The sequence below is a fragment of the Piliocolobus tephrosceles genome, chromosome 1 (genome assembly GCF_002776525.5).
Source record: "Piliocolobus tephrosceles isolate RC106 chromosome 1, ASM277652v3, whole genome shotgun sequence".
In the NCBI taxonomy this organism is placed as follows: Eukaryota; Metazoa; Chordata; class Mammalia; order Primates; family Cercopithecidae; genus Piliocolobus; species Piliocolobus tephrosceles.
Window position 1 is genome coordinate 96,084,038 of NC_045434.1, and position 26,847 is coordinate 96,110,884.

At 37.5% G+C, this 26,847-nt stretch overlaps 1 protein-coding gene across 2 annotated transcripts in view; it reads right to left on the reverse strand.

The window, feature by feature from the left end:
* Window positions 1–26,847, reverse strand: part of SPTA1 (spectrin alpha, erythrocytic 1) — a 75,870-nt gene that overhangs the window by 10,124 nt on the left and 38,899 nt on the right. For both annotated transcript variants that reach the window (XR_003309950.1, XM_026457049.1), the window contains 16 exons: window positions 26,264–26,363; window positions 25,957–26,154; window positions 25,025–25,168; window positions 24,078–24,181; window positions 23,576–23,738; window positions 23,190–23,321; window positions 22,529–22,666; window positions 22,241–22,345; window positions 20,739–20,947; window positions 19,483–19,603; window positions 18,756–18,877; window positions 17,389–17,521; window positions 8,793–8,891; window positions 7,913–8,081; window positions 7,228–7,304; window positions 2,374–2,583 (listed from right to left, as the gene is read on the reverse strand). Coding sequence is in view for 1 of the 2 variants with exons in the window: in XM_026457049.1 (XP_026312834.1) it covers window positions 2,374–2,583; window positions 7,228–7,304; window positions 7,913–8,081; window positions 8,793–8,891; window positions 17,389–17,521; window positions 18,756–18,877; window positions 19,483–19,603; window positions 20,739–20,947; window positions 22,241–22,345; window positions 22,529–22,666; window positions 23,190–23,321; window positions 23,576–23,738; window positions 24,078–24,181; window positions 25,025–25,168; window positions 25,957–26,154; window positions 26,264–26,363 (2,224 nt within the window). In the remaining variant the exon portion in view is untranslated. The remainder of the gene's footprint in view (window positions 1–2,373; window positions 2,584–7,227; window positions 7,305–7,912; window positions 8,082–8,792; window positions 8,892–17,388; window positions 17,522–18,755; window positions 18,878–19,482; window positions 19,604–20,738; window positions 20,948–22,240; window positions 22,346–22,528; window positions 22,667–23,189; window positions 23,322–23,575; window positions 23,739–24,077; window positions 24,182–25,024; window positions 25,169–25,956; window positions 26,155–26,263; window positions 26,364–26,847) is intronic.

Genomic DNA, 26,847 nt, shown 5'->3' on the forward strand with positions numbered 1-26,847 from the left:
AAAAAAAAAAAAAAAAAAAAAAAAAAAAAAAAAAAAAACACTACCATCTTTCCTGATAAAGCCTCTTAGCAGAAGAGAAGATTGAGGATAAAAATAACGCCTGCCTTTAAATATCTGCAGGGCCAGCAATCTAAAAGGGCAGAGCTAAAACCAATAGGGACTGTGTACTTTGATGGTTGAACATGTGAGTTAGCAGAACGAGCCTTGGTTCTGGCGTTTTCTCATTGTGTGAAACTGTTTAAATCTTCCATCATTTACAAATGAGGGAGGTCGAATGATTTCTGAAATTATTTCAGTTTTAAAATTCCAAAAGTAGCAAAGGTAGTTTCCAATTATATGATTTCTTATTCTAAAGTTTATGCTCCAGTTCTGCCTGGCAGGAAGTAAACATGAAGGAAAAAAAAAAAAAAAAAAAAAAAAAGGCATTGAATGAATGGATGAAATAATGATTGAATAAACAAACCAAGAAAATCTGTTATCTCCTTTATCTACTTTATCTTTTTATCCTACAAGCTTCTGTAGACCACACTGAGCTGACTTCTCTTTGACAAGACTAGGGCATTCTCCTACCTTCCTTTTAAACCTTTTTCAGGCCTCATTTCATGCCCGAAACTTTTCAAACCACTGCTTGAACTCATTTTCTACCCTCTAACCTGAATCCTTAGCACAAATACATGTATTGTTGTATTACTGTCTGGCATTATCCAAATGCTCCGAATAGCTCCAAATTTTCTGTATTACTGAATGACAGAAAAAGCATGATTTTTTTCAAACAGCAAGTGATCAAAAATACTTTTATACTTAAAATACATCACAGATTTTGGGTCAGCAGATTGTACTGCTAAAGAGGTTTGTCTTGAGCAAACATAAAAATAAATTTTTCCTTCCCAAATACAAGAATGAAAAAGAAGAAAACTGGCCCACATGGAGGGAGGATTTCAAAGTTATTAAACCATTACATCTGATCCTGTACTCATTTCAGCAATCTATATGCCAAAATAGATCAACACAGAGAAAATTAACATGACCTCTACATGGAAAGGACACAGAAACCTATAAAGTATTTCATATCGTTTTCATAATATTATAGATTGAGTGAATACTTTATAAATATTTTGTAATCAGAAAATAAAACTCCTTGCAGTTTGAAAAATTTTTTAAAAAAAGATTAAAAATATGAAGGAGCTTCCTATGCAGAATGCACATATATGTGTAAAATTGCCCACTTAATTGACTTAATTTTTCACCTAAGATTTATTTGATGTAGGCCTGTGTTTTTCAAAAGTGTAGAAATTAATTAAGAATCTAACTTGACTTTTACTCTTGTGTTATTTCCTAAATTCCTTAACTCCTTGACTTAATTCACTACCAAGTAAAATGATTCTTAGGGTCTAGGAGTGCTCAGTAATTCCACTGACCATTCTGATTTCCTTTCATTTATTTATTTTTTCAGATGGAGTCTTGCTCTGTCGCCCAGGCTGGAGTATAGTGGCCGCAATCTGGGCTCACTGCAAGCTCCATCTCCTGGGTTCACGCCATTCTCCTACCTCAGCCTCCTGAGTAGCTGTGACTACAGGCACCTGCCACCATGCCTGGCTAATTTTTTGTATTTTTAGTAGAGACGGGGTTTCATGGTGTTAGCCAGGATGATCTCAATCTCCTGACCTCATGATCGGCTCTCCTCAGCCTCTCAAAGTGCTGTGATTATAGGTGTGAGCCACCGTGCCTGGCCTCCTTCTAGTATTGATATTTTTATGATCAATATCCAATGCCTTAGCAGCGAACATTTGAAGGAACATTTTGATTACATATTTATATGGAACTTAGGGGTCTATACTGCACTTTTGATTCATTATCTTTTTTAATAGTAATAACAGAAAGGCAGAATAGAATGGTGATACTACTCTATTTTCTAAATGGGGATATCAAGGTTTAGGGATATTAAGTGACTCTTACAAGGTCTTCAACCTAGGAAAGCTCGATATAAGGCGAGAACATGTTTTATGACAACTTGTCCAGTGCTCCTTTTATTTGGGTTAGGAAAAGCACAGGGACAAACTTGACTTTTGCCTGACTGTTTAAATTCTACCTTATACAAAGACCTCCTACCCTCTTGTTCCATCTACCTCTTCCACTATATTTGCTTGGCTTCCATCTCAAGTTAGTGATGCAACTAATCAGTCATGCTAAAAAAATTTTTTTAAAGCTTCTTTTCAATCTACTTTTTGCTCAGTAAGAATGTCTTCCTGACATCTTTCAATGCAATAAAAGGTTTATGTATTATCCAAACAGAGTTTCCAATGTCTATTTCTGAATTTCATAGCTAATATACGGGTAATAGAGAACTGATCACGCTTCATAATTTTTTTAAACCTTCTCTAGAGGCAGCTGTTTCTCCAGCAATTTCTGTCTGTGGGCTGCCGAAGCTTCCAGCAACTGCTCCCAGCGCTTCAGCAGGGCGGCATAACGCTCTTCAATGGCTTTAGACTGGCTGTGTTGAGCAGCAATCAATTGGTCCTTCAGGTCAGTGATCTCGGGAAGTCTCTCTTGCTGGAAACTCTGCAAACTGGCATCCAGAGTGTCCTGAGAAACATCAGGAGAGAGGCCATGAACAGGAAAATGGTGCAAGGATCATTCACATCTGGGTTCCACCAGATTTTAATCATAGATAAGGTTAGGCAAGAATTAAGATGATGATTAAGAAAAAGGAAATATAACTTAGAGATGTAAGCAAACATTTGGGGCTGAAAGCTCCAGTTTATGTGTATTTTACAGTTAGATTCTATGCTAGATATAAAATTAATTGATATGGTTTGGTTTGACTGTGTCCCCACCCAAATCTCATCTTGAATTGTAGTTCCCATAGTCCCGACATGTCGTGGGGGGGAGCCAGTGGGAGGTAATTGAATCATGCGGGCAGTTACTCTCATGCTGTTCTTGTTATAGTGAGTGAGTTGTCACATGATCTGATGGTTTTATAAGGGTTTTTTTCCCCTTTTGCTCAACACTTCTTTCCACTGCCTTATGAAGAAGGACGTGTTTGTTTCCCCCTCTGCCATGATTATAAGTTTCCTGAGGCCTCCCCAGCCATGATAAAATGTGTCAGTTAAACCTCTATTCTTTATAAATTACCCAGTCTTGGGTATATCTTTATTAGCAGTGTGAGAACAGACTAATGCAGTACATTGGTACAGCAGAGAGTGGGGTGCTACTGTAAAGATACCTGAACATGTGGAAGTGACTTTGGAACTGGGTAACAGGTAGAGGTTGGAAGAGTTTGGTGGGCTCAGAGAAAGATAGAAACATGTGTGAAGGTTTGGAACTTCCCAGAGATGTGGAGGGCTCAGAAGACAGGAAGATGTGGGAAAATTTGGGACTTCCTGAAGACTTGTTGAATGGCTTTGACCAAATTGCTGATAGTGATATGAACGATGAAGTTCAGGCTGTGGTGGTCTCAGATGGAGATGAGGAACTTGTTGGGAACTGGAAAAAAGGCCTTTCCTGCTAGGCTTTAGCAAAGAGACTAGAAGCATTTGATCCCTGCCCTAGAGATCTGTGGAACTTTGAACTTGAGAGAGATTATTTAGCATATCTGGCAGAAGAAATTTCTAAGAGCAAAGCATGCAAGAGGAAGCAGAACATAAAAGTTTGGAAATTTTGCAGCCTGATGATGCAATAGAAAAGCAAAGCCCATTTACTGGGGAGAAATTCGAGCCAGCTGCAGAAATTTGCATAAGTAACAAGTAACTGAATGTTAATCATCAGGGGAGGAATGTCTTCAGGGCATGTCAGAGACCTTCAAGGTAACCCCTCTCATCACAGGCTGGAAGGCTAAGTAGGGAAAAATCATTTCCTGGGCTGGGCCCAGGGCTCCCTGATTTGTGCAGCTAGTTATTTGGTGCTCTGCATTCAGCTGTTCTAGCCGGAGCTAAAAGGTGCCAAGGTACAACTCAGACCATGGCTTCAGAGGGTGCAAGTCCTAAGCCTTGGCAGCTTCCATGTGGCATTGAGCCTCCATGTACACAGAAGTCAAGAATTGAGGTTTGGGAGCTTTGTAGATTTCAGAGGATGTACGGAAACACTTACATGTCCAGGCAGAAGTCTGCTGCAGGGGCAGAGTTCTCATGAAGAACCTCTGCTAGGGCAGCACAAAAGGGAAAAGTGGGATTGGAGGTCCATCACCCCACACAGAGTCCTCACTGGGGTACTGCCTAGTGTCCTCCAGACTCCAAAATGGTAGATCCACCAACAGCTTGCAACATGGACCTGGAAAAGCTGTAGACACTCAATGCCAGCCCATGAAAGCACCTATGAGGGAGGCTGTACCCTGCAAAGCCATAGGCGTGGAGCTGCCCAAGGCCATGGGAGCCCACCCTTTGCATCAATGTGCCCTGGATGTGGGACATGGAGTCAAAAGAGATCATTTTGGAACTTTAAGGTTTAATGACAGTCCTATTGGATTTCAGACTTGTATGAGGCCTGTAGCCCTTTGTTATGGCCAATTTATCCCATTTGGAATTAGTGTATTTACTCAAAGCCTGTACTCTCATTGTATTTAGGAAGTAACTAACCTGTTTTTGATTTTACAGACTCATGGACAGAGGGACTTACCTTATTTCAGATGAGACTTTGGACTTAGACTTTTGAGTTAATTCTGGAATGAGTTAAGACTTTGGAAGACTATTGGAAGGGCATAATTGTGTTTTTAAATGTGATGACATGAGATTTGGGAGGGGCCAGGGGTGGAATGATATGGTTTGGCTGTGTCCCCACCTAAATCTCATCTTGAATTGTAGTTCCCATAGTCCCCACATATCATGGGAGGAACTCAGTGGAAGATAACTTAATCATGAGGGCAGTTACTCGCATGCTTTTCTTATGATAGTGAGTGAGTTCTCAAGAGATCTGAGGGTTTCATAATGTGCTTTTCCACCTTTGGGTTGGCATTGCTCCTTCCTACCATCATGTGAAGAAGGAAGTGTTTGTTTCCCCTTCTGCCATGATTGTAATTTTCCTGAGGCCTCTCCAGCCATTCTGAACTGTGAGTCAATTAAACCTCTATTCTTTATAAATTACCCAGTCTTGGGTATCTCTTCATCAGCAGCATGAGAGTGGACTAATATATTAATACAAGGAAATACTGGAGTATGATATGACATTCTAAATTTTCACAATGAAAACTAAATCTTTCCTACAGCACACACCTTTCCGAAACTTTCTTATATTAGTTATTATATTCTTTGTTCTAATTAGTAGCAGAGCACTAGTAGGGACCTTGGAAGTACACTAACAAAAGACCTCCTAGATGTGCCAATTATACAAATAAGTTTTTTGCAGAAACATTCATATCAAAAATCACACAAAATTCGGGAATTTTCCCTCAGTTTTGATACAGTGGCTTGTATTTGTCTAATTGGGCAACTTTATTAATGGCTAGATAAAGGTACAAAAAATCAGTTGCTTGAAATGAATCAGAATGAAACATAGGTAACTACAACTCAAGGGACTAAAATTCCAGACAGAAGGGAACATCACTGAAGTCAAAATAAGTCTCTCTACATTTCCCTTTGAGGTGTAAGCTGTACAAGTTCTTATACATTGAAATATTAGAGGGTGAGGAGTAAGCATTGCTCAGAGCATTTGAAAATCTCATGGCGTTAAAGAGACATAACTTGGCATAATAAGAAACTGTGACAGCCAGAATTTGAGGGGCTATAATAAGGAAACTACAGAAAAGTAGTCAATATTCTGTTGTCTTTTCCCCTCAAAGCATTTTAGATGCCAAAACTGTATAGGACACAAGTCTAGAAGCCAAGCAGAAATGGTAGCTAAAAATGTAACATCCTAACTAGAATTTTCAGTAGTGACACAGGGCTTACTTCAGGACCCATCAGGTAGGAGCAGCCCTGGTTAAAAGGCTTCCACTGAAATGCCTGAAAGGCCACAGGGGCAAAGTGAAAAAAAAGGTGAGTCTTCAAAGAGACCGAAACTGTGTCCTGGATCATTTCAATCCCTGACCAAAAAGTAGGGGGTTGGATGGCAGAGGGTGTTTAGTTAAAGCTTTAAACCAAAGTTCATGAGTTAATTATAATACTTTAAATGTAAACAGACTCACTTTTTCCATAAAATTATCAAATTAGGTAAAGTAATAGCCAACTATATAATATTTACAAAAGACACATACAAAATATGGAGACAAAAATGTTTTAAAAAGCCCTAAAATGTGGAAATAAACATTTCTGCAGACACTAAAAAAAAAAAAAAAAAAAAATGTTGGTGCAGTATACTGGTACCTGAAAAAGTAGACTTTAAATCAAGAAATGTAATTCAAGATAAAGAGGAAGATTTTATAATTAAAAATATCAATTTGCCAAGATGATTTGACAGTTCAAAATGTCAACACAACTTTTAGCCTATCCTCAAAATTTATAAAAATAATGAAGTATTCAAACAACATGATTAAAAATGAAAATCTGGTTGGTAATATAAACCACTGCAAAATACACATTCTTTTCAAACGTACGTACAATATACAACAAAATAGACTGTTACTAGATATAAATCAAGTTTCTGAAAAATATAGAATATATTTTTAAAATACAGTGGAATCAAACTAGATATAAATGTCAAAAATATAAAGAGAAAAGTCCCAAATATTTGAAATCAAATAATACACTACCAAATAATAAATAGATAATAGAATAAACCAAATAAGAAATTTCAAAAAAAATTAACTGAATGATAAAAGAAATAACAAAATTTGCAGAATGCGACTAAAACTTTGCTTTGGGAAAAACATATATTTAAAATTGATATGTTAGAAAAGATGAAAGGCTAAAATTTTGATAATCTAATTGTACATCTCAAGAAATTAAAAGAAAACATTAAAGTAATTCCAAATAAAGTAAAAAAAAGATGATAATATAAAAAGCTTTTAATGGAATAGAATACACACACACACACACACACACACACACACACACACAAACCCAGAGAAAAATTAAAAAGCTGAATGTTGGTTCTCTAAAAAACAAAAATGATGAAAACCCAGTAGCACGATTCATGAGAGAGAGGGAAAAAAATAATAATTAGGAAATTATAAATATTAAGAAGGGAAAATCTTACAGAGGCTACAGACAATAAAATCCCACAATTCACAAATAATCATGGAGGATGAGCTTCTGTGTGAAACAGGTCTTAGGCTTACCTAACATCTATCAGTCTTACCTGTTTTGCCAGGAGAGTGAGGAAGTCACCAAGGTCTGCACCATTACCATTGGTCTTTAGGCTTGTTTCCTTATCAGCTAAAAGGCAAAAATAATTAATAAGAGAAAGACATTTGGTCTTGTTTGAGTCCTTGTAAGCAGAAAAGGAATATTTACAATACACAACAAGAAAGCTTCTTGACTCTCAAAGTTGATGATTCATTGGAATATGTGAGCAGTGGGACCAATGGATCGTTTTTCTACTTAGGCAGGATAAAACTTAATGAAACAGAGCTAGGGTCATGAGAGCTTTTGAGTACTTCATAGAAAAAAAAAAAAAGAGAGAGAAAAATCATAGATTAGATATGAATTGTAAGTAAATCAAACAAACATTTTAGATTATTTCTTAGAACACTTTGCTATGGCTTTTCCTTTCTGAATATCACACACAAAATCTCCCATTCCCCAAAAACGTGTTCTCTGGATTATGGTATATAATTACTGCATCATCATATCTATCTCTTTCTCAATTTGTGTGTGTGTGTATGTGTGTGCACAAATGTGAGTGTAATTCTGTCCAGAAAGGATAGGAATGAGTAGTGATGGAAACACCTCCTTTCATACGGTAAAAGTCCCAGAGACCATTCTACACATGGGATTTATTAGGAATTCTCAAACCCAATGACTCTGGACCTGACACATCATACCTATCCAAGACTCTACCACATCAGCCTTCCAGTTGAATTCCTGAAAGTCATAATCATTTTTCAATTGCAACTTCCAAGCAGCTATTGCCTTCGCCAGAGAAGGGGTCTTTTCATTCAAAGCCTCTATCTTGGAAGAAATCTCTTTGTTCTGACTTTCCTCCTGCAACACCTGTGAGAAGGGGAGAGACAAATATATTTATGAATGTGCAGGGCTAGGAATGTGAATCCTTTAGTACCAATAGAAAGCACTCATCTCTCTCATTTCAAATATATAACCACAGTCTTCTGGTCTAGTGTAATTATTTTATTATTCATTCATGTCCAAGAAGGTCATTTCCATTTCCAACATTTGGATGATCTTCTCATGTTTGTCTGTGTAAGTGTGACCTTCTTAGTGTAAGTTTCTAGGAGGTAGGGAGTCACCTCTGTTTAATGGTCTTTGTGAAGCAGTTAGATCAATGAAGATTTATTAAAAACTACATTTAAACAAAGAAACGATTCTCAAATTTAAAAGAGGTTTCAGTGTTGTTTTCCTCGAGGCTTAGAAAGCAACTTCTTCAAATTATTATAATATTCTATGGCCAAAGATAGTGATAAGACTTTTATAAACACCATGTTCTGCATGGGACAACAAAATGTCAACAAAAGATTTAAGGAAAACTGAAATATGTATGTATAAGAATTTGAAAAAAAAATACAGCAATTGAGTAGATAATTGTTTGCTAACTACGACAAAAACAAAAGGCAGTTTAGAAGAGATTGTTAAAGTTCTGCATATGATCTTAGCACTGCTCTCTGCATATAATCTTAGCATTTCTATATTTGGGCCAGTCCCTTTTGGAGAATGGAAGTTTGAGCTGGAATTCCTGAACTAGCTCACCTTATTTAGGATGTCTTCTCCTTGTGCACACACATTTTGAACTCGGGTCTCATGGACAGCAAAGTCGTTTTCCAAAGCTTCATGCTTCATTAGCAAGCTCTGCATAAATGAGTCAGTAAGAATCAAGATATCCAAAGCTGGAAAATCTATTTTCACTCATACTCAGACTCTCTGTGATACTATTCCCTAGGGTTGATTCAATGACATTGGCAGACTAGGTGAATGCCCACTTTTTCTGGAACAACTATACTCAATTGCTTTCTCAAAGTCTCACTTGTCAATGAGTATAACTTACTGGAAAAAAGAGTCAAAGATATACAAGTGACACTCTTTCTAATTTATTACGTGACTGTAATCTTATTTTGATTTTGGAATAAGGGTTTTGACTGAGGTCATCTATAAAGATTTCTCCATATTGAGATTTATCTAATTCAGTGAAACAATGTGTCTAGCAGAAAAAAAATTAGTAGAAAGAACATCCTAAACTAATCCCTGATCCGAGAGAGAAGTCAAGGGGAACACGGAGCTTCCATTGACTATTACTCTAAAAGTTCTCTGATTGCTTTCTGAAAACATGATGTCTGTGTAGCTGGCAGAATGAAAAGAGAAGTGTGGCTGAAGCACAAAGAGTGGTACTTTGTCTTCTGTTGTACTTTCCAGAGAAATATCTAAATAAATCCATAATCACCACCACCAGGACCACCCACCACTGCCACTGCTCCCACTACTGCCTTCACCTCCCTCTTGTCATGACAGCACTCTGTCCATTTTTTTTTTTTTTTAACTATGCAACATAGTAACTCAGGCTAAAGGAAGAAACAGAATTTCTATGACTATTATACTTTTTCAAAATCCCTTTTGAAAATAAAAGAACTTTCAGTTCATTGTGTTGAGGCACTAAAATAAGATGGTTACTCATTGTAAAGCAAGATGGACTACATTGTATATTATGACTGTATTACATTTCAGTTTTTGAAGAAACTGTAAATGAATATTGGAAAGGTGATTGACTTTGTATGAGTGAATGCCTGAATGAATCATGTTTTTATACATATATACTGCATGAAGTAAAGTCTCTTCAACATCTTCACCTTCTATTTTCAAATAATAAATGCAAAAATAAAAGAAGAAACATTAGAACTGATGTCAAAGAAATAAAAGAGATCACGAGAAATGGTTATAAACAATTATATGCCAACAAACTAGAATATCTAGAGAAAATATAGAAATCCCTAGAAACAGACAACTTACCAAGACTAAATCATGAAGAAAGTCCAAACAGACTTATAACTAGTATGGAGACTGAATAAGAAATAAACCTCTCAACAAAGAAAATCCCAAGACCAGATGGCTTCACTGATGAATTAAATCGAACATTTAAATAATTAATACCAATTCTTCTCAAACTGTTTCAAAAATTTAAGAGGAGGGAACATTTCTAAACACCTTCACAAAGTCAGCGTTACCCTGGTACCAAAGCCAGGCAATAATTCTCTCGATAGATAGATAGATAGATAGATAGATAGATAGATAGATAGATAGAGAGATATGTCTATCTATCAAGAGAGACAAACTATCTCTCTCTCTCTATCTATCTATCTATTTATCTATCTATCTAAATATATATAGAGGAGCTAATATCCTTAATATCCTTATTGAATATACATGCAAAACTCCTCAACAAAATACTAGCATATTGAATCCAGCAGCACATTAAAATGATTATTTACCACAAACAAGCAAAATTTATCCCTGGGATGCAAGGATGGTCCAACATATGCAGATCAATAAATGTGATACAACACATTGACACAATAAAAGATAGAACCAAATAATCATCTCAACAGATTCCGAAGGAAATGGACAGAATTCAGCACTCTTCCATGATAAAAACCATCAACAAACGAAGAACAGAAGGATATTACTCCGAAGTGATAAAGCACATGTATGAAAAGCCCACATTTAGACTTTATTATATATAAATTACGAATTTAGATTCTATTGTTGATCAGGGTAGAGCCCTACAACAATCTGCTAAGGTTGGCAGAGACGCTCTAGAGTTCTAAAACTTGTAATAGCTTTGTACTTACAGCAGAAGAAAACAAATGTAAACTGGGTTAAAGGATTTGGGGTGGTAATAGAATTAATTTTTATTTATACCTATCTATCCTGGGGGGCAACAGCTTTTTTTTTTTTTTTTTTTTTCTTTTGTTTGGGACTACATTAAGCACAGCAAGCAGAGAGAGAGACAATATGGAAAGTCATCAATTATCTGGATATTGCCTCGTTTCTGGAGTGTGACCAACATCAAATATTTGTCCAAATGCTTAATATATTCACATTTTTGTTCTTCAATGAAATCAATTTCTCAACGGTATACTTTAGTGGAATCTGTGTAGAGTTGCATGACCTGGGACCCAGCTCTGGTTATGCCACTACCAGTTACTTAACTTTGGGCTGATTGCTTCACCTCACCTAGTAAATGAGAACAATGGACACTTCAGAGGAATGAATTGAGAATAAAACGTGAGAAAATGCTATGAAATTTGCAGAGAGATATGTAGGTAAGTGATATTTTTAAAAATATGGGATCATCAGATTGGTCATGCTTATAAGAATAAAAGTATTAACTATAAGATATAATTGAGTTACCTAAGACTTACATTTTAGTGTAAAAATGAAATGAACATAATTTTCTATTCAAACTCTTCTCTTTTTAAAGGAAATTTAGTTTCTATTCTATTAATAATACTAAATATAGTAATAAATTTAGTAGCTATAATCATAGGACATCTTTTGACCACCTCTGAGATTGCCAGGTGCTGTTGTGTTCATCTCACCTAATTGTTACAAAATTTCTGCTTGGAAGATCTCTGATTGAAAAGCAGTCTGCTAGTTGTCTTTCAATATTTAGTCTCCCCTTCCTCTACAATAAAAGCATGCAGAAAGAACGACTACATTTTCCAACAATGTATGGCTCAGCTCTAGCCAATGGGTTATAGAGGAAGTACAGCGCTATTGTTTCTGGGAACTGTCTTGTGACAGACAGACACTGGAGAAGCCCCCATGGTACCCGCTCCTTGCTGTTCAGTCCTTGTAAAATACCCTCTCCCGGAGTGTGGACAGGACCTGTGACTTATTTATAACTAATAGAATATGACAAATATGATGGGATTTCACTTGTTATGTTATGTTATGTTATTCTTTGTTATGTCACATAAGACTTCATCTTGCTACCAGACTAACTCTAGTGGCTCTCCTTTCTGGCTTAATGAAGCAAATGGCCACACTGGAAAAGCTCATGTGGCAAGAAACTGCAAGAGGTCTCAATAAATAATGGATCACCTCTAGGAATTGTGAGCTCTAGAATATCAGGGAAGCCTCCAGCCAACAGCCAGCAAGAACCTGAAGCCCCTAGTACCACAGCCACAAAAATAAATTCTGATAGCAATTTGAGTCAGTTTGGAAATGGATTCTTCCTCAGTTGAAACCCCAGATTGTAATGCAGTCCAATCAACACCATGATAGCAACATCGTGAAACCCTAAACATAGTAACTAGCTAAGCTGTTTTTGTACTCCTGACCTAGGGAAACTATGAGATAATAAATGTCTGTTGTCTAAAAAAAAAAAAAAAAAAAAAAAAAAAAAAAAAAAAATCATGTTTAATGGTGAAACTAAAAGCTTTTCCTTTAAGTTTATGAACAAGGCAAAGATGCTCACTCTCACTATTTCTATTCAACACAGTACTGGAAGTCCTAGTGAAAGGCATCTAAATAAGAAAGGAAGAAGTAAAATTGTCTTTGTTTAAAACTCAAAACATAAAAGTCGGTTTAGAAATTGTAAACAATAAACTATCTGAAAAAGAAATTAAGAAAATAATTCCTTTTACAATCACATCAAAAAGAATAAAATATATAAAAATAAATGTAACCAAGGAGGTGAAAAGCTCATACACTGAAAACTATAAAACATTGATAAAAGAAATTAAAGAAGCCACAAACAAATGGAAAAACTTTCTGTGTTCATAGATTAGAAGATTTAATATTGTTAAAAAATGTGAATACTACCCAAAGTGATGTACAAAGTCAATGAAATCCCTATTAAAATCCCAATGACATTTTTTACAGAAATAGAAAAATCAGTAAAATTTATATGGAATCAGAAAAGGCCACAAATAGTCAAATCAATCTTGACAAAGAAGAACAAAGCTGAAGGAATCACACTTCCTGACTTTAAAATGCATTAAAAAGCTACAATAATTAAGAGTATGGTACTGGTATAAAAACAGACATAGATGAATGAAACAGAATAGAGAGTCCAGAAATAAACCCATGTATATGTAGTTAACTGGTCTTTGATACAGGTGCTAAAAATATACAATGAAGAATAGACAGCTTCTTTAACAAACAGTGCTGGGAAAACTGTTTTTCACTTGCAGACTAATGAAATAAGACCCTTATACCATAACCAGGAATCAACTCAAAATTGTTTAAAGACTTAAATGTAAGTCTTGAAACTGTAGAACTCCTGAAAGAAAACATAGGGTGAAATCTTCACGATATTGGTGTTGGCAATGATTACATAGATACGACACTAAAAGCATGGGCAACAAAAAGAAAAAATAAACAAGTGGGAGTATATAAAGCTAAAACTTCTGCACAGCAAAGGAAACAATCAACAGAGTGGAAAGACAACCCAAAGAATGAGAGTTAATACTTATAAATGACTTTTCTAAAAGGGGCTAATCTCTAAAATGCATAAGGAATGAATATAACTCAATACTAAAAAGTAAATAAAAAATTAAAATAAAAGTAAAAAATCCCTACTAACTTGATTTTAAAATTGGGCTAAAAACAAACATGAAAAAAAAATGTTCAATATCACTAATTATCAGAGACATGCAAATTAAAACCACAATGGGATATCACCTTGCTCCTGAAATAATGGCCATAATAAAAAGTCAAAAAATAATAGATGCTGGTGTGGATGTGGTAAACAGGGAACACTCTCACACTGCTGGTGAAAATGTAAGCTAGCACAACCACTATAAAAAACAGTATGGACATTCCTTAAAGAACTAAAAGTAGAACTACCATTCAATTAAGCAATCCCACGGCTGGGTACCTACCCAAAGGAAAAGAAGTCATTTATGAAAAAGACACATGCATACTTGTGTTTATAGCAGTACAATTTGCAATTACAAAAATAACCAACCAACTTACTGCCCAATTAATGAATGGATAAAGAAAATGTGATAATATATATATCATGGAATAGTACTCAGCCATGAAACGAAGCAAAATAATGGTGTTTGCAGTGACCTGGATGGAGTTGGGGGGCCACTCTAAGTGAAGTAACTCAGGAATGGAAAAGCAAATGTCTTATGTTCTCACTTATAAATAGGAGCTAAGCTATGAGGATGAAAAGGCATTAAAATGATATAATGGACTTAGAGGAATTGAGGGAAAGGGTGGAAAATGGATCAGGGATAAAAGACTACATATTGGATATAGTGTACACTGCTCGAGTGATAGGTGTACCAGAAATTTAGATATCACCACTAAAGAACTTATCCATATAACCAAAACCACCTGTACCTAAAAAAAACTATTGAAAGAAATAAATTTAAAAATAATAAAAATGAGCTAAGAAGTTTGATAGAAATTTCCCTAAAAAGGCATGTAAATGCCCCTCAGGTATATGAAAAGATGCTTCACATTATTAACTATTAGGAAAATCCAAAGTAAACCACAATGAGATATCAGTTCACACCTGTCAGGATGGCTATTAACAAAAATGTAAAAGACCAGTGTTAGTGAGGATATGCAGAAATTGAAACCCTTTCACAATGTTAGTGGGAATGCAAAATGGCACAGCTGTTATGGAAAACAATATGAATATTCTTCAAAACATTTAAAATAAAACTACCTATGGTCCAGCAATTCTATTTCTGGATATTTATCCAAAAGGATAAGGAAATAATGATTTCAATAAGATATTAGCATGCTTATGTTCACTGCAGCATTATTAACAATACCCAAGATATGGACACAACCTAAATGCCCATCAACAGATGAAAGGATGAAAAAAAATGTGGCATATTCATACAACAAAATACCATTTAGTCTTAAAAAATAAGAAAGTTATGCAATATATGACGACATAGATGAACCTTGAGGACATTAAGCTAAGCAAAATAAGCCAATTATAGAAAGACACATGCTACATGATTCCACCTATATGAGGTAGACAAATTTATAAAATCAAAGAATGGAATGCTAATTACCAGAGGCTGCGAAAAAAATTGAAGTTTTACTAATCATAAGGCATAATATATTTTTAGTAGAGAAAGGGTTTCACCATAAACGGGATATTGACATTGTCAAGCAAGATGAAAACGTTTGAGAACGTTTCTGTACAGCCTACAACATTGTACCTACGGTCAACAATAATATGTTATAAACGTATAAATGTATTAAGAGAGTAGATCTAATGCTCAGTGTTTTTGTCACAATAAAGCAAATCAAAATGAACAAACTAACAATTCAATTAGAAAGTGGACAAATAGACATTTCATTGAAGAAAATATACAGATTTCAAATAAACACATGACGAACATGTAAAACATCATTATCCATAAAGGAAATGCACATACAAACTACAATGAGATATCATTATATATCTATTTGAATGGCTAAAATAAAAGTAGTGACAACACAGAATGCCAGCAGGGATATAGAGAAACTACATCATTTATGCATTGTTGTTAAGAGAGTAAAATGTTATAGCCATACAAACAGGAAAGCAACTTGGCTTTTTTTTTTTTTGGTCCAAAACTAAATAGGCAGTTACCATATGGTTCAGTGATTGGGGTTCTGTACATTTATCCCAGAGAAATAGACTTATGTTTGCATTAAAATTTGTGCATGAATATTTATAGTGGCTTTCCTCACAGTCATCAAAAAGTAGAAACAGTTTAGACACCCCTCACCAGGTGAGTGGTTCAACTGTGATATACTTTTACCATGACACTGCTCAGCAATAAGAAGGAATGAACTATTGTTACACACAATAACCAAAATTAATCACCAGAATATGGTGCTGAGTGAAAAGGTCGATCTTCAAAAGTTACATCATACTATATGAGTTCATTTGTATAGCAGCATGGAAATGACAAACTTACAGAAATGTAGAACAGACTCTTGGTTGCCACAGTTTAAAGAGGCAGGAAGAGGAGGTGGCTATAAAAAAGCAACATCAGCTATCCTTGTAATGATGGTAGCCTTCTGAATCTTAACTGAATCTTGACAATGCCAATATCCCATTTATGATATACTGCTTTTCTGGATGTTTCCATTAGAGAAAACTTGGTAAAGGACACAAGATTCTGTCAGTATTATTTCTTATAACTGCATGTGAATCTATAATTCTCAAACTAAAAAGTTCTGTTTTAATGCCTGTAATCCCAGCACTTTGGGAGGCCGAGGTGGGTGAATCACGAGGTCAGGAGATCGAAACCATCCTGGATAACATGGTGAAACCCCTTCTCTAATAAAAATACAAAAAAACTAGCCTGGCATAGTGACAGGCACCTGTAGTCTCAGCTACTTGGGAGGCTGAGGCAGGAGAATGGCGTGAATCCAGGAGGCAGAGCTTGCAGTGAGCTGAGATTGCACCACTGCACTCCAGGCTGGAAGACAGAGCAAGACTCCATCTCAAAAACAAAACAAAATGAAACAAACAAAAAAAAGTTCTGTTTTAAGGAAAGGGAAGCCTTTGAAAGCATTTGATAGGAAGCCTTAAAATGCTTGAATGTGTGCAGTGGGGTGCACACACATGATCCAAAAGACTTACAAATAAGAGGAGCTGATAATTTGAATTATATGTGGTATAGGTTTAAGCTATCTTTTGCAAATCTAAGCCTTTCCTTATGTCATCACATTAAAGTGAATTAATCTCTACAAAGAGTTCTTGGTAAATTCCCAATTTTTAGGGTTACTAGGAATAGTTTCCAAACTCCTAATACATTATTGTTTGTAATCACTCTCAAAAGCTGTCAAAATTTACATTAACTCAAGATCACACTGATTACTTGTTCATTTCTTTATAGAGAAACCCAATCCTGCATTTAAAAGGATGTCTATAAATTGTGGAACTATTTTGTCCAGTAAGACCTTCTTCCTAAAATTATATTTTGTTGAAACTGCAGCCAATGTCCAGACATAAGAAGATATTTTTCCAAATCAATTTAACATGAAAATTTAAGGGAATCCTTACAAAAGCTATAATCTACAAGGAATCTGACCTGTAAGGAAAGGTCTTTAACCATTATTTCTTTGACTCATAGACAGATCATAGATTATGGAATTAAGATTTGAGTTCTGCCTTCACACCTAATTGATTCCTTAATCTTGGGCAAGTCACCTACATGCTTGGACTTTAATTTTTCGTATTTAATACTGTCAGGATTATTCATATTTCCTTCATCTTCTTTCACCAGAAAAATGTCCTAATATTACAGGTAAAAACACTGACTACCCAAGAAAATAACCAAATTGAAGAGAAGAAAATTGATTCATTCTTCCTGTTCCTCACCTGAGTAGCAGCTAATGTATCTCCAGAATCTCCTCTGACAGCCATAGCATTCTTTTCATTGATCCAAGCTTCCTCTTCCTCAGCATTCTGCATGAATTGCAAGTATTCAAGGGATTCTTCCAACTGAAGTCCTCTATAACAAGGTGACAAGCCCCAGTGAGGATAAGAACAAACTGGTAAGCAGTGGGAGTACAGTGGGGTGGCACAATCTTATTCAGGCAGACCAGCTTATTCTCACAAGGTAGCCACAGTTGAACTGGGCCTCAACACAATATGATATGTGCCTACTAGTCAGTGGTGAAGATCTTCTGTGAAATGGAGGAGACTCCTTCCCTAGAAGTTCATTTTGTGGCACCTTCTACTGTCTAAGAAACTTTGTTGGAGGGAGGAAACCCACCCTAGCCAAAAAGGGGAAATGATGACTTAAGTGTTGGAGAATATCAGCAGTCACACAATGTCTCTTTCTACTCTGAGCACTGCCTTCTTTCGTATATGATGAAGGCACCACAAAGTGCCAGAATCTCCCTTTTAGCCCCCCAGGAAAAATGGAATTACAGACAGAAATTGTTATATTTGGCTATATGTGTGATGTGGTTTGACTCCGTTTCACCACCCAAATCTCATCTTGAACTGTAATCCCTATGTGTCAGTGGAGGGGCCTGGTGGGAGGTGATTGGATCATGGGGGCAGATTTCCTCCTTGCAGTTTTCATGATAGCAAGTGAGTTCTTGCAAGATCTGATGGTTTAAAAGTGTTTAGCACTCCCCGCATCCACGCATGCTCCCTACTCTGCCTTGGTAGAATGCGCTTCTTTCCACTTTGCCTTCTGCCATGACTGTGAGTTTCCTGAGGCCTCCCAATCATACTTCCTGTACAGTCTATGAAACTGTGAGTGGATTAAACCTCTTTTCTTCATAAATTGCCCAGTCTCAGGTAGTTCTTTACATCAATGTGAGAACGGACTAATACATTGTGTATGTGGTTCAAATTGGCTATATGGCTATAGGGGAAAATAATTCTTCATCCTTACATTACTAAGGGCTGCATATAGTATGAAAACTGGGAGACAAAGCAAAACAGATGTGTGGCTAGTAACCTGATATGAAGGATAACACATGTAGGAAAACAATAGTAAAAGACGGCTGCATGTAAATGCAGAAGGAGAGGTAGATTTAGAACAGAGGCAGTGATCATATTGCCTGGGGTATATGGAGGAAAGTTTTGTGGTAGACTTGGCATTTGAGAAAGGACTTATTAAGGAGATAGATGGGCGGTTGGGGAGAGCAGACAATGCTGAGCAGGCACATAAGTATCCTCCCAACATCCAAAATCCAGGAAGCGAACTGGGCCTTCTATATCCCACTCACCGGGCCTTGGCCAACTCTTTGAGTTTCTCCCAATGTTCGACAAACTGAGCCAGCCGCGACTGGATCTCCTCTTGCCCCACAGCAGCCTTGTCTTTCAGCTTCTCTGCCATATCCAGCACATTCTGAAGAATAACTCCGATTCATGTTCCATTACCTCACAATCTCTCCCCTTTTAGCCATAGTCCCTTATCAAAGTATCTAGCCCATCTTACCCTCCAGATTATTTATAAACTCCACGGGACTTTGTGAGGGTCCTGAAAGTCCAGGGAGAATGATGAAAACTACAACAAGATTTACTATGCTAAACGTTCCCAAGTATTTTGGCAAATATATCAATACTTGCACTAGGCTACTCTTCATAATCTGCTTTTTGGTCTATTCATGGTCACAGAGTGATCCTGCTGCCAAGTCAGACCCAGAGTTGCCTTCTTCTCAGTTGGCTCAAGTATAGTTTCCCCAGATGTCCCAGTCTGTTCCCAATTGTCAATCACTCCCCAGGAGTGTTAGAAGTGCTCCTTCCAGGGAAGAGCATGGGTTCTTGTTCAGAACTCTTCTACTTATAGGAGACTAAATATGGAAGAGAAAAGAATATTTGTAAACTCTTTGACTAATTCTCTCTGACCTTGACATCCTACTTTCACATTTTATAGCACCCTCTTATTTATCTGTAACATGTCAGGTTGCTATAAGATGATTTCTATATTTTCAGGTCTGGTTCTATTCCTACCTGGATGGCAGGCTCATGTGCCACCAGCTCCCCCTCTAGGCGTCTGTGCTTCTTCAGCAAGTTCTGAACACCCTGAAGATCTCTCCCATAGTCCTGGGAGCTCACTCGTAACAACTTCTCCCTAAAATCAAGGAAGAAAACAGAAAGTTTGGAGTCTACACATCCAAGGTCATCCTACAGCAATAGCTTTCTAAGAGTGTGTGTGACTGGTGGTGAGGGTGGTTGTAAATTCTGTAATACCCTGTTGCCAATGACTGAAAATATAATTAGTGGAAGAGGCTTGCAGCAAAACTTCTGACTTAGCCAATACAAATTAAAGTAACATACTGATCTCCACCATAGGCACAACTGTAATAACCTTTCCATTAGTCTCTTTGCCTGTCCACCTGTGTATCCTCTGTTGTTTGCTCAAGAATATACATTAAAGTTTCCTATTTCAGAAAAATGTGAAAGTTATAAATGACCTCCATGGATTTTGTTATTTTCATTTATTAATGTCAATAGTAAATTCAGCTAGGATGGTATAAAGAGCTGATTTCATAGGCGTCATGGCAGTTGGGATGCTTCCAAGTATAAAATGTTTGAGCGTCATCATGAAGCACAGTCGAAGACTACATGGACAAGATTATTCTATCTTAAGGTCTTATCCAAAAACGATTTGAAAACACGTTTGTTGCCCTATGCACTGTGCTTCCCTCTAATTTATTGATTACTCATAAGAATTAGCAGCTTTGTAGAAGAGAAGCATGATGAGGCAGGTTAAATTGGAAGTAGGCAAAATATTGTGATTTGCTAAGATTTTCCCATCATATTTTACAACAAAAATAGGATGAGTAATGAAATCATGGCAGATACTTTGTAATATTCTCTTTTGGGTGTCCAACTCAGCATCATATAAGATATACTGGATAAAGAATGACAAGGATCTGATCAGCTGTGTAAATGCCCAGGTGTCTCTGTGAGTATTGTACATTATTCTATGAACTACAGAGCAAATGCAGATGGCTTCTTAGTTTTGTTCCTGTCAAGTATGTTAACTGCTCCTCACTTCCTCCACGCCTGTCATTCTCTGGCTTGCATCCAGTAGGGGAATTTGGGAAAAATAAAACCAATGTTAACTGTAAGCTGAGGCAAACATGAAGTAATACTATCTTCAAGAAACAATTACACATTTCATTTCAGCATAAATTGGAACAAGTTTGGTGGATTATCTACTTGTTTGGATTATCCACACATTTTGAGCTGGTGGCACATACTCTATCCAGGATTCCTCATCATCTAGATCCTGGAAGAACTGGAACAAGGCATAGGCCTCTTTCAGTTTTTCATGGTGTGCAGCTGCCAAGTCTTGGACATTCAGGAAACGCTTGTTGACACTATCTTTTTTCTCCTTAATCTGATCAACGTTGAAAGTCACGCTGGAGAGCAAATCTTCAGCCAATGTATTCAGGTCCTTGAGTGCATCCTAGAAAGTCTCAGGATACTCAGTGAATAGTATAGTACAGGCATTACTCAGATCCCACAATTTAACAATAGCTGGTCTGGCTCAAAGATTGGGCCAAATGGATAGCTTTTAAAGATATGGAATTTGATTATGTGTTATACATGTTAGCATATGTTCAGGTTGGAGAAGGGCCATATGTGAGAGCAATAGAGTTAGCATTACTACATTACTCAAACTGTATATTTAGCCTGTGTCCTGTTTCTCCTTCTGATGTTTTCAGTATTTGCCTTCTCTCCCCAACTAAAAAAGAAAATCGGCTGTGTGCGGTGGCTCATGCCTGTAATCCCAGCACTTTGGGAGGCCAAGGCAGGTGGATCAAGAGGTCAGGAGTTCAAGACCAGCATGGCCAACATGGTGAAACCCCGTCTCTACTAAAAATACAAAAATTAGCTGAGCATGCTGGCGCATGCCTGTAATCCCTGCTACTCGGGAGGCTGAGGCAGGAGAATTGCTTGAACTGGCACCAAAAAAAAAAAAAAAAAAAGGAAAATCTTGGCAGGCAATCATTTGTTCCCATACAAGACTGTCTTATGCTGACTTTGACAGCCACAGATTGATTGATTCAATATGCAGCAGGAGCTACTCTATGGGCAACATTCTTAGCTGCCCATTAAACACAGCTACCTCTTCTGTGTCTCCTCCTATTCTAACCCAGCCCCCTACTGATATCATAGGAGACATCACCAAGTCCAAAGGCCTTTGACCTCCTTCCTTTTCTGTATCTGTATTATCAAGTAAAACCGATAATTATAAAATTCTTTAGTATAAAATTAACAACTGTCAGTATTTTTATCACTGCTCGCAGGACAAATTTTTGGTTGCTGTTAGGATGCAACTGGAATCCTTGACAGGATTTCCAGAGTGTATGTGTAGTTCAACTTCATTTCACATGCCCCTGTCTGATTTTTTGTTTGTAATTCTATAAACTTCCACTTTCTTTCGAAGACCAGATCAAATATATAGCTGGAAAGATAATTGGCTTATATGTATGCATCAGTAAAAGATAAAAAAGATAGTTTTTAGGGTCCACTTTCTGGAATCTTAGAGTCTATAGTTTAGTGATAATTGATTATCAGTGACAGTTTTAATGGCTTCACAGCCCATTAATTTTACCTAGTTAAAATGACTGCTGGTTGAGAACACTAAGAACAATTTTGCAAGGCTGTGTTTTCAAATGGTCTCCTAAGATGGGAGGGAGAAAAGCCAGAAATATTTCTATTCTGCCCAGAGGAATGGTATGCCAGCACTACTTACCTCTCGAGCCAACATCTCTGTCTCTAATAGCTGATGCTTCTTGAGTAGGTTTCCTGCTGAAGCCAAGTCCCTGGCCTGATCTTTCATGGCCAGCAATGTCTCTGCCTGGAAATAGAGAAATAAGCAATAAAGCTGCCAGGTGAAACTGCCTTTATGGAAAATAAGATCAGCAGCTATGTCTCCAAACTTTTCCCAGGAAAGGTCAAGGAAATTGCCCATGTAGATATTCATTTGTCTGACAAGTATGTGTTAAACTCTTTTGCCTCTACTGTTTCCAGGTGCAATTACCTCTGAGAGCCAGAACTCAAAGTCCTGGATGCTTGTGTTGAACCTCTGTTGACGACTGGCCTCATTGAGCTTCTGACCTTTGTCATTTGTTTTCTCAAGCAGATAATCCCAATGTTCCTTCAGCTGTTCCAGTTGCTCCTAACCCAAGGACAGTGAGGAGTCATTACAATCTTTAGGATGCTGGGCCTTGTGACTACTTGAGAGAATAATGTAGGAAGGTTGTGAAGGCAGGAACTAGCCAAAATTTGCTGATATTTGAATATCATACATTTCAAACCAGTTATACTTAATCTGGGAAAACAATAGGAGTTGTTGGACAAAACAGAAAGTTCAAAAAAAGGGTCCTGTGTTGAGTAAAGAGACTGACACACAAATGCCAAAAATCTATTGACAGGAGGGATAGAAAATGAGAAAACAAGCATGATAAGACTTTGGAATTAAGCCTAGAGCTTTCTTAGAGTTCCAGGTACTGAGTATGATGGGAGTGACAAGGTCTGGGCATCACTCCTTTTCTCCTTCTTTGTGCAACAATCAGAGGGAAGATTGTTCTTCTGTGATATGGTCACAGAACATATTTTGTATCTCTACTCATGGAACATTGAAAGAGTAAATGATTCCTTCTCATGTGCCTTTGCAGCCCAAAACTCATCCTGAGCTTTACCTTCATGGCCTCTTCATCGCAATCACACGTGCTACGCTCAATCAGGGAGCGCCCCAGGTTGATGGTGGCATCCACCCGGTCAGCTCGGCCATAGACTTCATTTGCAAAGGCCTGGTGCTTCAGGTATTTCCTCTGAAGGGAAACGAACAGACGTTATATTATATTTTTATTTATGGAGACAAGATAAGGTAAATTATATTTAAAAGGAAGGGCTAATATTTCTATCACAACTGAGGTGATGGTGACTTCTGAGGAACCTGCTCCAAATCAGACTCTGAAGTCTCTGAGAGCAGGCATGGTAACCTCAGCAGTCAGAAAGGGTGATGACTATCCAACCAAAAAGCTCAGAATGGTGAAATTTTCCAAGATTCCTATTTTGAACTTGCCTGAATGTTAGTGGGGTCTTTGTAGGATTCATCACAGGCTGTGGGCAGCATCTCACTGATCCATTCTTCTAGCTCCTCAAGATCATGGTAGAATTGTTTTAGGTCGGCTTGGTCTCTAAGCTTTGTCTGCTCAGCAGTCAGTTGTGCTTTGAGAGCCTTCCATCTAGAGGATGGAGCCAAATCATTCTATGCCCTCCTCCACCCTTCCCATGCTCTGATTCCATATCCATAAATCTTCCCATTTGCCAACATGCCTCTTTTCTTCTCACACAGTCTTATTATTTTCAGATATAAAATGCAGTGGTAAAGCCAGTTAATTTCTAAGGTATCTTTCATGTCTTTCATTCCATAAATCCAAGTCAGAAAGTCTGTATAGGTGTCAAGATAGTTTTAGGCACCTAGAAATGACAGGAAGTCAGAGTATTCCCCCATCTCAGTGCTAGCAAAGAAGTCAGTTTGCTACATCTTCCTGTAGTACATAAAACAATCACTCAGGCCTGACCTGTCTAGTACACGTTGGAGCCGAGTAGCAATCTCTTCTTTGGCATAGTGTTCATCAGCAATGAGGCGCTCAGCAAAATGTTCTAGGTCAGTGATCTTCCCTTCCTAAAAGGGAAAAGGAAAGAGCCCAGATGCCTGGAGATTAGGCCCTTTGGTGCAATCCCAGACTCCCTCCTAGAAAAGAATAAAGGTATTATCCTTTGTGGATTCAGAAGATATACTCAGGGTCAAACACTAAATGCCTTACAGGGAAGTGGGTTTCAACTTAACAGGTGGAGAAACATCTAATAATGGGCTACTTGTGTGGTACTGAGTTCCCTAAAGAACAGGCACTTCTCATGACCATTGTAGAGGGTGGATCCTGTATTGAGTGAGATGCTGAAATACTATATAAAGTCATTTTTAATCCTAAAAGTCAGAGTTTAGAATGCTGGATTTAAAGTAAGAGAGTCCACTTGCTGCATGTGACTTGGGTGAAACAATGTCAAGTGTCAGGCTGCCCTGCGTGCCTCAGTTTTTCTGTAAGAAGCAAACAGGAATCAGGGCAGGGCATGGTGGCTCACACCTGTAATCTCAGCACTTTGGGAGGCCGAGGTGTGTAGATCACTTGAGGTCAGGAGTTCGAGACCAGCCTGGCTAACATGGTGAAACCCTGTCTCTGCTAAAAGTACAAAAATTAGCTGGGCATGGTGGTGGGTGTCTGGAATCCCAGCTATTCAGGAGGCTGAGGCAGGAGAATCATTTGAACCTGGGAGGCAGAGGTTGCAGTTAGCCAAGATCACACCACTGCACTCCATCCTGGGTGACAGAATGAGACTCCATCTCAAAAAAAAAAAAAAAAAAAAGCAAATCAAAATGTTTGTAAATTATAAAACCAGACAAATGTATAGGATTTCTGTTATTACTACTATGGATTATTATATTAACTCCTTTACTAGTCATTATTACCTGGGCAGTGATTGCTTTGTGCAAATCATCCTGTTTCTTCTTCAAGGCCTCCAGACTGTTTAAGGAATCTTTGTCATCTGACCTCAGGGCATTCTCACGTGCCACCATCCAGCTCTCAGCTTGATCACAGTTCCCTTGGAACATCTATGAGGAATTAAATGAGAGGGGTATGGTGTCGTCCAGGTGGTGTGAAGGAAATGATGTTACACCTTTCATGATCGTGACACAAAGGGTTTTGCAAGGAGTACTTAGCATCTTCCAAGACACACTCATGTGACAAATCTTAGCTCTACTGGAACTTTTCCTCTTTCCCAAACATACACTTTATGTTTATGTATAAGCTACCTCCAATTCCTGGGGTGCTGTTTCCTAGTTCTTAAACCTTGTTAATACTGTCTGATCATTTCCTTAAGACTCTGTGAAATGTTATCCTTCAGGGTAGCCTGTGACACAACTGCTCATTTCCCCCAAAAGCTTTAATCACTTCTTGTTCTTTAGCCTCAAAGCACTCAAATGTTTTGTTTTATTAATAATCATCTCACAACACTAGTAAAATCTGTCTATATGTCTAATTTCATTATTTAAGAAATGGGAAACTATCTTACTAATCTTTGCGGCACTCCGAGCCTCCACAGGATAGAATCTCAACAAAAATCAGACAACCAATTCTTCAACCAATCAACAAATGATAATCAACCCACCTCATGTTCAGGACTGATCACCATTTTATTCGACTCTTCTAACAGGAAAGAGCAGAGAATATGACAATGATCAGTATTGAAAGCATAGTACAATGCTAGGTATTTAAGAGATGAGCTCCCTTTGTGTTTATAATGTGGAAAGTCTAGAGAACTGAGCCTGTAATGACCATATAAAATTGCATAGAAGAAAAGACTACTGAACCTGCTTAACAATTGGGAAATTTGCTGTACCTGCAACTCCAGGCACTGGTCTAGGATCTTCTTGCGTTGTTCCCAAGCCTTCTCCAAATCATCTCTCTCTAGCCTGACAGCTTGAAGCTTTTTTTCAATTTCAGGGCTAGCACGGTGCCCACTGTCTATAAGTTCTGCACCGAAGTCCTCTAAGGCCTGGAAGGTAGGAGCCTCTGCCTCCATGTCAGCACGGTGCTCCTGTGGGCAAAAGGGGGAAGAAATCGGTGAGGCCAACTCCGTTGGAAATTTTAAAATTAGTAGAGGTTTCAGGTGACATGATCAGTGGCTATGGCTTTTGTAGTTATACCTGATGTTTCTCCAGCAAGATCTCTATGCCAGTTAAGTCTTCGGCCAGCTCCTGTGATGATACCATGCCGCCAATGCTGCTGATCCAATTCTGCAGATCCCTAGATACATAGACACATTGGAATCGACAAGAAAACCTTGCAACTTGCTACAGTGCTGTTTGCCCTATAGTTTTCCATTCTCCAGAAAACATTTCCAGAATAACATTTTTTATCTGGCTTTATATGGTTTGCTGTTTTTTATTGTATCACTTAATGATAACAATCCCTTGTATTTGAAAGCCTCTTCACTTTTATTACTTTTATCAATTCTTGCAGTAATCCTGCAGAGATTCTGGGAATTTTTTGTTTTCATTATAGAGATAAAGAAGTCAGCTTAGAAAAGATAATTAATTTGCCCATGTGATATAACTAAAAGCAGACCTCTTCAATAGAACCCAGACCTCTGGAATCCTGAACTGTTATATGTTTCATTACTTCTGTTGGTTACTGTTCCTTTTAAGTGGTTTCTAGGGTTTGAAGATACATCTTATTATAGAGTCTGAAAGAAATTATGTCTTTCCTCTTACTTTTATTCTCAAGAAAA